At 33.5% G+C, this 12,867-nt stretch overlaps 1 protein-coding gene across 1 annotated transcript in view; it reads right to left on the reverse strand.

Annotated features, from left to right (window-relative positions):
* Positions 1-6,169: 6,169 nt before the first annotated feature.
* Positions 6,170-12,867, reverse strand: part of LOC106096240 (darkener of apricot like) — a 263,715-nt gene continuing 257,017 nt past the window's right edge. Inside the window, exon 4 of the mRNA XM_013263887.2 lies at positions 6,170-6,706. Coding sequence (XP_013119341.2) covers positions 6,703-6,706 — 4 coding nt within the window. The 3' untranslated portion in view covers positions 6,170-6,702. The remainder of the gene's footprint in view (positions 6,707-12,867) is intronic.

A 12,867-nucleotide genomic window follows, 5' to 3' on the forward strand; every position in this document is an offset into this window, starting at 1 on the left:
CCTCTAGAGGGCGCAATTCTTATACGATTTGGCAGAAATTTTGTACAACGGCTTCTCTCATAACCCTTAACATACGTTTCTATATGGTCTGAATCGATCAATAGCTTGATACAGCTCCCAAATAAACCTATCTCCCGATTTTGCTTTTTGAGCCCCTACAAGGCGCAATTCTTATCCGAATGAACTGAAATATTACACAATGACTTCTACAATGTTCGGCATTCATTTATGGTCCGAATCGGACTAAAGCATGATATAGCTCCAATAGCATAACAGTTCCTATTCAATATTCTTTGTTTGCCTAAAAAAAGATACTGTGCATAGAACTCGACAAATGCGATCCATGGTGGAGGGTATATAAGATTCGGCCCGGCCAAACTTAGCACGCTCTTACTCGTATTATTCTAAATAGAAACATTGGTCTAGGGGAACATATCCAGCAAGAAATCAGTTTTAATTTCTATGAAAAATTCATTCCCCAATGTTTATATTCTCCCACTGTGCATGTTCTAGTCAGATTTTTTGTTTATGCTGAATGAGTGCATAAAATAAAAAAAAACAAAAACAACAATTACCCGATAATGAAATGTCATTAAATTTTATGAAACAACAAAATTCCATATGACACCCGATAATAACAATAAACAATGACTGTTGTACGAGAACAACAACAGGAATAATGGCACATGCAGATTTCAGGCAATAAAAGTTCTCAATGCAACAATTGCTAAAGAAACAAAACCAGGTGCTTGTGATCGATATTGTTTTCATTCATTGTTCTTTTGTTGTTGCTGCAACAGGTTTGAGCTTGACTGATAGTTGTTGCACATGCCATGCGGGCTAATTGGCAAAAGGCAGGCAAATAAAGTGTCAATCTATCCATCCATCTGTCTGTCTGTCAGCTATGCAGCTATCCAAAAAAAAAAGCACTTTTTAGGTGATTTTCATAAGCGAAATTGATTAATGACTTATTTCAATGGTCAGCTAGCTGGTATGTCAATTGCATGCAGGTGGAGTCGAATGCGTCACTTTCCGCCTTCAACTTGAGTGAGTTGTTGGTGTGGGAATTTTTGTAATTTGTCCAAGAATGAATGTTGAAATATTTCAAAGTTCAATGGAAGAATGAATATTGAAAAATGTCAACAATAATGCCAGATCTATGTTATTCTAAAGAGTTGCCATATCATTAGAAACAAATTAACACGTGTATGTGTAGTAGTGTAGGGATATTCCTTTATAGAATGTTAATGACCAAATTTACATTTGCCTAATAGTGCAGCAAAGAGACTTGAAAAAAAGTTGTCCCAAACTAGTCCATAAGCCCATAGTGCATAAGACCATTTTGCATAGTGAAAGAAGAGCATAAACCCGCTTTTTCTTCAGCTTAAACTGCTATTATTTTTTTAATTGTCTCATGGTTATTATAACTGTTTTTAAATGCCTTTCCCATCAGTTCTATCATCTTATACCTCTTTTGTTGTTGTTGTTTTTACATCTACACTTACATACCATTGTCTTGAGTTGATTTGGTAATTGTATATTTGAAAACCATTCACGGCAAGAGAAGGCGAGAGAGGGAGAGAGAGAGAGAGCGAGAGAGCAGAAAAGAGAAGTGTACCAACAACAACCACGGAAAAGCAAAATGCATCTTTGAAAGCCCAGCAAAAAAGACATTCGACACTTAGCAACCCACCCACGTTAACGCCAACGACAACAACAATAATGACAATGCCGTCTTATGTCTCACATTTAGATGTGTTAAGCAATTTTTTTGTTTTTTGAAAAATTGCTTCTTTGCAGTTTTATTCATTGTATTGCTGCTTGGCGTTTTCTTCTTCGTTTTTTCTCCTTCAAGAAGAAAAAAAATGCAATTTATTTATAAACTTCACCAAATGGCGTTTTTTTTTTCTTCTCTTCTTGGGTTCGTGATGCATCTGGTGCTGATTTTGAAAATTTCAAAACAGTTAAAAAAAACCCAATTAAACGCACACCACATGTGGGGTGTCGAATTATACTGAAACCGATCATGGCATCTTTGGTAATGTTGATGATGAGGTTGATCTTATTTGGCTGATTATCTCAATTGTTCGTTCTATTATTTATTTGTGTTCATTTATTTCACATCAATAAATAAAATCATTTGCTATTGACATAGTTTTTGGGGCAATGTCTTCAACGAGGGGGTTAAAAAGTTCTCTGTAAAGTTTTCAAATACAAAATAAGTATAAAACAAGTATAAGCGTGCTAAGGGAACCCACCACCATAGATTCTGCGCTAAAAATTTATACAAAATAAATTTAGTTGAAGAGCATAATTTTATTGTACATACCAAACTTCTGTTAAACCAGCAAAAATTAAAGCTTCTTGGAACCGAACAAGAATGATCGAGAGACCGGTTTACTTGGGAGCTATATCAGATTATAGACTGATTTGGACCGTACCTGGCACAGTTGTTGGAAGTCAAAGCAAAACACTACATGCTCAATTTCAGCCAAATTGGACCAACATTGCGGCTTGTAAGGGCTCAAGAAGTCAAATCGGGAGATCGGTTTATATGGGAGCTATATCAGGTTATATACCGATGTTGACCGTACATTGCACAGTTGTTGGAAATCATAAGAGAATACTATGAGCAACATTTTAGCCAAATCGAACAAAAAATGTGGCTTCCAGAGGCTTAAGAAGTCGAATGGGGAAATCGGTTTATATGGGAGCTATATCCAAATCTGAACCGATATGGTCCATTTGCAATCCCCAACAACCTACAACAATTGTATCTATGCAAATTTTCAAGCCGCTAGCTTTACGCGTTCGACCGCTATCGTTATTTCGATAGAGGGACGGACGGACATGGGTAGATCGACTCAGAATGTCGAGTTGATCGAGATTATATATACTTTATGGGGTCGCAGATCAATATTTCGAGATGTTGAAAAAGAAATGATGATAGATTAGTATACCCCCATACAATGGAGGGGGCTATAATTAAAAACAAATAAATCAATAACAAATAAAAAACATTAAAAAAAATTAAAGAAATAAAACAAAAAAAAATTAAACAAAATAAAAAAAAATAAAAAAAAACATTTTAAAAAAAATTATACAAACAAAAAATAAATAAAAAAAAATTTTAAAAATAAAAAATATTAAAAAAATAAATATAAAAATAACTAAAAAAACTAACAAAAATTAAAAATTAAAAAAAAAATAAAAAAAAATATAAGAAGAATAAAATAATAAAAAAACAAAAATAAATAAAAAAAACTAAATAAAAAAAAAATTAAAACAATATAAAATAAAAAATAAAAAATTACAAAAAATAAATAAGTAAGAAAAAAAAATAAAAATTAAAATAGAAATAAAAAAAATTAAAACAATGTAAAATAAAAAATACAAAATTACAAAAAATAAATAAATAAGAAAATAAAAATAAAAAAAAAATTAAAATAGAAATAAAAATAAAAAAAAACAAATAATAAATAGAAATAAAAAAATTATAAATAAAAAAACTTAAAAAAAAATAAAAAAAAAAAAAAAAAATATATATATATATATATATATATATATATATATATATATATATATATATATATATATATATATATATATAAATATATATATATATATATATATATATATATATATATATATATATATATATATATATATATATATATATATATATATATATATATATATATATATATATATATATATATACAAAAAAAAATATTAAACAAAAAATAAAAAATTTTCAATATATATAAAAAAATTAAAAAATAAAAAAGAAATAAAGAAAATTAAAAAATAAAAAAAATTATAAAAATAAAAAATAAAAAAAAATACAGAAAATTGAAAAAATTAAAAAAAAAGATAATAAAAAATAAAAAAAGAAAAAAAAATATATAAAAAAAACAAAAATATATAAAAATAAAAAAAAAAATTTTTAAAAAATATAAAAAATGACCAAATAAAAAACAGTAAAAAATATTAAAGAAATAAAAAAATAAAACAAAATGAAAAATAAAAATAATTTAAATTAAAAAATAAAAAAATTAACAAACAAAAAATTTTAAATATAAAAAAAATTAAAAAAATAAAAAACAAAAATTAAAATAAAAAAAAATATAAAAATTAAAAAAAAAGAAAACATTAAACAAAATTAACAAATAAAAATAAATAAAAAATTTTAAATTTATATAAAAAAAAATAAAAAATTTTAAATATATATAAAAAAAAATATATAATTTTAAATATATATAGAAAAAATTCAAAAATAAAAAAAAATTATAAAAATAAAAAATAATTACAAAAAATTTAAAAAAAAATAATAATAAATATATAAAAGCACAAAAAACAATATAAAAATATAAAAAAATTATAAAAAATAACCAAAAAAACAGTCAAAATATTAAACAAATAAAAAATAAAAAAATTTAAAGTAAAAAAAAAATTTACAAAAAAAAATATAAAAAAATTAAAAATATTTAAATTATAAAAAAAAATAAAAAAAAAATTAAAAAAATAAAAAAAAAATTAAAAAAATAAAAAAAAAATTAAAAAATAAAAAAAAAATTAAAAAAAAAAAAAATTAAAAAAGTAAAAAAAAAAATAAAAAATAAAAAAAAATATTACAAAAAATTGAAAAAAAAAACTAAGTAAAAATAAATAAAGAAAATAATAAAAATATAAAAAAACAACAACAAAAAAATAAAACAACAACAAAAAAATAAAAATAAGAAAATATTAAAAATAAGAAAATATTAAAAATAAGAAAAAATTAAAAATAAAAAAAAAATTAAAAATAAAAATAAAAAAAAAAAACAAAAAAATAAAAAATTAAAAAATAAAAAAAAATTTAAAAATAAAAAAGATTAACAAACAGAAAAAATAAAAAATATAAAAACAAAATTAAAAAATAATTAAAAAAAATGAAAAAAAATTTTAAAAAAATTAAAACAAGCAAAAAAGGCGTTAAGTTCTTTTAACTTTTGATACCCACCACCTCGGGTATATATGTGAACCACCTTTCGTCATAATCCGGTGAAAATTTATGCCCCCATAGCCGCTAAATATATCGATTATGTAAGTCATTGTTCAATTTTGTAGAACAAAATATTGGTCTTTTTGATAGCCACATCCAAATATAGACCGATCTGAACCATATACGACACGGATGTCGAAAAGCCTAACATAAGTCACCGTGGCAAATTTGAGCGAAGTCGGATTATAAATGTGCATTTTATGGGGCCAAGACTTTAAATCGAGAGATCGGTCTATATGGCAGCTCTATCCAAATTTGGATCGATTTGGGCCAAGTTGCAGAAAAATGTCGAAGGGCCCAACTCATCTCACTGTCCCAAATTTCGGCGACATCGGAAAATAAATGAGCCTTTTATGGCCCCAAAACCTTAAATCGAGATATCGGCCCTTATGGCAGCTATATCCAAATCTGGACCGATCTGTGCCAAATTGAAGAAGAATGTCTAAGGGCCTAACACAACTCACTGTCCCAAATTTCAGCAAAATCGGATCATAAATATGATTTTTATGGGCCAAAGACCCTAAATCGGAGGATCGGTATATATGGCAGCTATATCCAAATCTGGACCGATCTGGTCCAAATTGATTAAGAATGTTGAAGGGCCTAACACAACTCACTGTCCCAAATTTCAGCAATATCGGATTCATACTCCGGCTTTTATGGGCCTAAGACCCTAAATCGGAGGATCGGTCTATATTACAGCTATAACCAAATCTGGGCCGAACTGGGCCAAATTCAAGAAGGATGTCGAAGGGCCTAACACAACTCACTGTCTGAAATTTTAGCAAACTCGGATAATAAATGTGGCTTTTATGGGCCTAAGGCCTTAAACCGGCAGATCGGTCTATATGGGGGCTATATCAAGATATAGTCCGATATAGCCCATTTACGAACTTAACCTGCTTATGGACAAAAAAAGCATCGGTGCAAAGTTTCAGCTCAATATCTCTATTTTTAAAGACTGTAGCGTGATTTCAACAGACAGACGGGCGGACATGTCTAGATCGTCTTACTTCAACTTTGGTGGTGGGTATAAAAAGCCAAGTAGGATTTATGGATGTCACAAAAGACTGAACGATGAAAAGGTAAACCCCTTTCCACAAAAATCCATAAAATATAATAGTACACTCCTACGGATACATAAATCAAAACCAAATCATAGTCCAAATAGATCATCACATTAACCTTCAAAAAAAAAGAGTTATTTAAATCTTAAGGGGATGGAAGCTCCATTTATCAAAAATAAAAAAAAAATCCAATAGACCTTGAAAATAAATCCTAACAAAAATTCAAGCAAATATTTTACCTGATCAAATATTTAGTAAACAAAATAACAAAAAAAAGACCACTACGAATATTTACTTAACAGCATAGGATGCTTAAAGCAAAAATAAAGCAACTTACAATCATTTTTGTCTACTCTTAAGAACAAATAAAGCACAGTGTTCTGTTCGTTGCGAGACAATCAGCTTGAAAGCCCATTCCATAAAACGCAGATGAACGCAAGACAAGCTCTTTAAACAATTATTCATACGGTCAAGCCAACCGCATGAATGGGTTGGTTCGGTTCGGTTCTAGGGATGGGGCCAATTGAATTGATGGGCTAGTCAGCCTTTGGTTTAATGGATTATGGGTTGGTTGCCATATTCTAATAACACTTACCTAAAAATAGAAGAAAAAAACAAAGAAAAATATAAAACATTAGTCACGTGTTGAGGATATAAAATCACAAACAGAAAAAAATCATTTAAATGTAAACAAAATGACCTTATAAATTTTTTATACTCATGTCATCCATCACCTATTCCATATGCCATTTGTCTACCTGGAAGTCATATTAGTCCATATGAGATTCTATACCATAGAATTATAACTATTATGGGGGGATTTGATAAATATTCAAAATATATCGAAATGAAAATTGTAATTTATTATAGCAACTATAATTTATAGTTGGTGATTTATACCCTCAACTGGTCGTGAGTGAAATTTTTGCCATGGTTAATGTTTGGGGCCGCAACACACACAACGTTTGTGCCACCAGACACATGCCCTTAAGGTGTTCTAATATGTTGTTGGTATTTTTCTATGCAAACAGTAGTAGTTAATGGATTAGCCAATGACATCAAATGAGGGGTTTAAGCAAATATTGACATATTTTGAGTTGGTTATGCTTTGGGCCATCATCATAAAAATCAAAAAAAAAAAAATAAGGAGAAAGTAACCAAATGTTGCCAGCTGACCTTCAATGCCAGAGGTTTGGAAATGTCTTTAGAACTAGGAAGCTATTTATCAAATGATTTATTTTTAAAACATTGTGAAATGGAGAACTCAAAAGGTATGCCGATTTCGGAAATCGTGTATATCGATTATAAAAAAAAAATCTATTGAGCCATTTGATTACCAGTGGGGGGATAGTGAGTTCGATTCTAACCAGAGTAATCGCAACAATCGATATTTTCGATATTTATCGATGATTACCAGTGGGGGGGTAGTGAGTTCGATTCCAACCAGAGTAGAGCTGTCAAACTACCGATAATCGCAACAATCGATATTTTCGATATTTATCGATACCGATATCGATACAAACGATAATTTCCCAACACCTATGTTTCAAACGAAAATGAGATGTAACAAGTAAACAGGCGTTTAGTTGGATCGGGCCGAACTTTGGATACCCAGCACCTCGGGTATATGTGTAAACCTCCCATGAAAAATGCATAATTTATGCCCCATTAGCAACCATTGGGTTGCCCAAAAAGTAATTGCGGATTTTTCATACAGTTGGCGTTCACAAATTTTTTCACAGCTTGTGACTCTGTAATTGCATTCTTTCTTCTGTCAGTTATCAGCTGTTACTTTTAGCTTGCTTTAGAAAAAAAGTGTAAAAAAAGTATATTTGATTAAAGATTTAAGTTTTATTAAAAATGCATTTACTTTCTTTTAAAAAATCCGCAATTACTTTTTGGGCAACCCAAAATATCGAAATATGATTGGATTTGGACCAAACTCGACATAGACATTGAGTGGTCTAATACGTACAAGTCATTGTTAAAATTTTTAGAACTAAATATTGGACTTTTTGGTAGCTTTATCCAAATTAAGACCGATCTGAACCATATACGGCACGGTTGACAAAAAGCCTAACATAAGTCAAAGTGTCAAATTTCAACCAGGGGGATGAAGAGGGATGTCGAAGAGCCTAACACAACTCACTATCCAAAATTTTGGCAAAAATCGGACAGGACTTGGGTCTTTTATGGGCCCAACATCTTTAATCGAGAGATCAGACTATATGGCAGCTATATCCAAATCTGGACCGATTTGGGCCAAGTTGCCCCTATGGCCCCACAACCTTAAATCGAGGTCTATATGGCAGCTATATCCCAATCTGGACTGATTTGGGCCAAGTTGCAGAAAAAATATCGAAGAGCCTAACACAACTCACTGTCCCAAATTTCAGCGAAATCGGACAATAAATGAGCCTTTTGTGGTCCCAAAACCTTTAATCGAGAGATCGGTCTATATGGCACCTATATCCAAATCTGGATCGATTTGGACCATATTGCAGAAAGATGTCGAGGGGCCCAACTCAACTCACTTGCCAAAATTTCGGCGACATCGGAGAATAAATACGCCTTTTATGGTCCCACAACCTTAAATCGAGAGATCGGTCTATGTGGCATCTATAGCCAAATCTGAACCGATGTGGGCCATATTGCAGAAAAATATCTAAGAGCCTAACACAACTCACTGTCCCAAATTTCGGCGACATTGGAGAACAAATGCGCCTTTTATGGGCCCAATGCCTTAAATCGAGAGATCGGTCCATATGGCAGCTATATCAAAAGCTGGACCGATCTGGGCCATATTGCAGAAAGAAGTTGGGGGGCCTAACTTAACTCACTGTCGCCAATTTCAGCGACACCGGACAATAAATGAGCCTTTTATCGGTCCAAAGCCTTAAATCGAGAGATCGGTCTATATGGCAGCTATATCGAAATCTGGACCGATCTGGGCCATATTGCAGAAAGCGGTTGGGGGGCCTAACTTAACTCACTGTTGCCAATTTCAGCGACACCGGACAATAAATACGCCGTTTGTGGGTATAAAACCTTAAATCGAGAGATCAGACTATATGGCAGCTATATCCAAATCTGGACCGATTTGGGCCAAGTTGCAAAAAAATATCGAAGAGCCTAACACAACTCACTGTCCTAAATTTTGGCGACATTAGACAATAAATGCGCTTTTAATGGACCCAAAGCCTTAAATCGAGAGATCGGTCTATATGGCAGCTATATCGAAATCTGGACCATATTGCAGAAAAATGTCGAGGGGCCTAACTTAACTCACTGTCCTAAATTTCAGCGACATTGGACAATAAATACGCCTTTTATGGCTCCAAAGCCTTAAATCGAGAGATCGGTCTATATGGCAGCTACATCAAAATCTGGACCGATCCGGGCCATATTGCAGAAAAAAGTTGGGGGGCCTAACTTAACTCACTGTTGCCAATTTCAGCGACACCGGACAATAAATGCGCTTTTTATGGCCCCAAAACCTTTAATCGAGAGATCGGTCTATATGGCAGCTATATCCAAATCTGGACCGAGTCGGGCCATATTGCAGAAAGATGTCGAGGGGCCTAACACAACCCACTGTCCTAAATTTCAGCGACATCGGATAATCAATGCGCCCTTTATGGTTCCAAAACCTTAAATCGAGAGATCGGTCTATATGGCAGCTATACCGAAATCTGGACCGATCTGGGCCATATTGCAGAAAGAAGTTGGGGGGCCTAACTTAACTCACTGTCCCCAATTTCAGCGACACCGGACAATAAATGCGCTGTTAATGGCCCCACAACCTTAAATCGAGAGATCGGTCTATGTGGCAGCTATAGCCAAATCTGGACCGATGTGGGCCATATTGCAGAAAAATATCTAAGAGCCTAACACAACCCACTGTCCTAAATTTCAGCGACATCGGATAATCAATGCGCCCTTTATGGTTCCAAAACCTTAAATCGAGAGATCGGTCTATATGGCAGCTATACCGAAATCTGGACCGATCTGGGCCATATTGCAGAAAGAAGTTGGGGGGCCTAACTTAACTCACTGTCCCCAATTTCAGCGACACCGGACAATAAATGCGCTGTTAATGGCCCCACAACCTTAAATCGAGAGATCGGTCTATATGGCAGCTATAGCCAAATCTGGACCGATTTGGGCCAAGTTGCAGAAAAATATCGAAGAGTCCAACACAACTCACTGTCCTGAATTTTGGCAAAATCGGACAATAAATACGCCTTTTGTGGCCCCAAAGCCTTAAATCGAGAGATCGGTCTATATGGCAGCTATATCCACCGATCTGGGCCATATTAGAGAAAAATGTCGAAGGGCCCAACTCATCTCACTGTCCCAAATTTCGGCGAAATCGGACAATAAATGCGCCTTTTATCGGTCCAAAGCCTTAAATCCAGAGATCAGACTATATGGCAGCTATATCCAAATCTGGACCGATTTGGGCCAAGTTGCAGAAAGAAGTTGGGGGGCCTAACTTAACTCACTGTCCCCAATTTCAGCGACACCGGACAATAAATGCGCCTTTTGTGGGTCCAAAACCTTAAATCGAGAGATCGGTCTATATGGCAAATATATCCAAATCTGGACCGATCTGTGCCGATTAGAAGAAGGACGTCCAAATATTTTCTTATAACTTCCAACAATTGTGCTAATTATGGTTAAAATAGGTCTATAACCTGATATAGCTGCCATATAAACCGATCTGGGATCTTGACTTCTTAGGCCGCCAGAGGGCGCCATTCTCATCCAATATGGCAAAAATTTTGCAGGAAGTGCTTCGTTATGCCTTCCAACAATTGTGCTAAGTATGGTTCAAATCGGTAAATAAGCTGATATAGCTGCCATATATACCGATCTGGGATTTTGACTTTTTAGGCCTCTAGAGGGCGCCCCTTTGGCTGAAATTTTGCACGAAGTGTTATTTATGACTACCAACAACTGTGCCAAGTATGGTTCAAATCGGTACATAACCTGATATAGCTTCCATATAAACCGATCTGGGATCTTGACTTTTTAGGCCTCTAGAGGGCGCAATTCTTATCCTATTTGGCTAAAATCTTGCATGAAGTGTTTCGTTATGACTTTCAACTACTGTGTCAAGTATGGTTGAAATCGGTTAATAACCTGACATAGCTGCCATATACACCGAACTTGGATTTTGACTTCTTAGGCCTCTAGAGGGTTCAAATCGGTCTATATCCTGATATAGCTGCCATATAAACCGATCTTGGATCTTGACTTCTCAGGCCTCTAGAGGGCGCAATTCTCATCCGATTTGGCAGAAATTTTGTACAACGACTTCTCCCATGACCTTCAACATACGGGTCCAATATGGTCCGAATCGATCTATAGCCTGATATAGCTCCCATATAAGCCGATCTCCCGATTCTGCTTCTTGAGCCCCTACAAGGCGCAATCCTTATCCGAATGGACTGAAGTATTACCGAATGACTTGTATTATGGTCTTCAACATTTATTTCATTTATGGTCCGAATCGGACTTTAACTTGATAGAGCTCCAATAGCATAACAGTTCCTATCCATTATTCTTTGTTTTCTACACCGATCTCCCGATTTTTCGTCTTGAGTCCCGAATCGAACTATAACTTGATTTAGCTCTTCCTCCGTCCTTATTCATTATTCTTTATTTGTCTAAAAAGAGATACCGCGCAAAAAACTCGTCAAATGCGATGCATGGTGGAGGGTTTCTAAGATTCGGCCCGGCCGATCTTACGATGCTCTTACTTGTTTATTCTACCTCTGTATCTCAACATGGTTCAAATCGGCATTGTACAATTTTTAAACCTATTAATGAAATCTTAAATCAATGTTTTAATAAAAGGTGTTTAAATAAAACAGTCCGAATCTCTCCTTTTTTATATTTGTCTCAACTTTTGTTTGTTTTTTTGTTGTTACATTTTTTTTCCTATTTTTTGTTTATTTAGATCAGACAAAAAGAATATACCATTCAGCTTCAGTTCTTTTCTCTCTTTATTTCTATTCATCTTTTCTCTCCATTGTAGACAAAGTGTAAACTACAGTTCCTTTTTTGTTAATTTCGTTTCATTTTAAAAGACTCAAGAAAGACAACATAACGAGCTTAATGAAATCTCTATTGTTTAGCTTCTGTTTTAAGTTATTGGGTTGAATAGCCTCTCTCTCTCTCTCTCTCTCTCTCCATCAATAAGGTGGTTTGAATATCAGCCCCTTTTTTCAACGCACAACAACAAAGTGAAACGAAGAAAAAGAAACAAAATCTGGCAATTATATATGTATACACACACGAGATGATGATACTTAAAGACAAGTGGTTAGCAACAACAACAACAACAACGACAACAAAACGAGTACCTATATGTGGTGCGGCTTGTCAAAGTAATTACGGTGCAAAAACACTACATAATCGTGCACACAGCTTCTTCACGTGTTTTCGACTTTCCCCCCCCCCCCCCCCTTCTTTAGACACAGCTGCACTCTATAATTTTCAAGTGTTTTTAATTGAATGTTTCTCGCAACAATTAGGTTCACAGAAAGATCTCATTATCATCATCATTATTGGGTGCATGTGCTTTGGTTTCCCTATCGAAGTAACCATAAACAGTAGCCTGCCTGGTGGAGATGGTACTTTGATTTAGAAAAACTACCTCATCATCGTAATCGAAACATGTTGCCGCCGTCATCATCACATCACAAGAAAGCAAAGCAAAGCCGATGTCTCTTCATATGTCAAGTGTTG

Source organism: Stomoxys calcitrans, chromosome 2 (assembly GCF_963082655.1).
Source record: "Stomoxys calcitrans chromosome 2, idStoCalc2.1, whole genome shotgun sequence".
NCBI lineage: Eukaryota > Metazoa > Arthropoda > Insecta > Diptera > Muscidae > Stomoxys > Stomoxys calcitrans.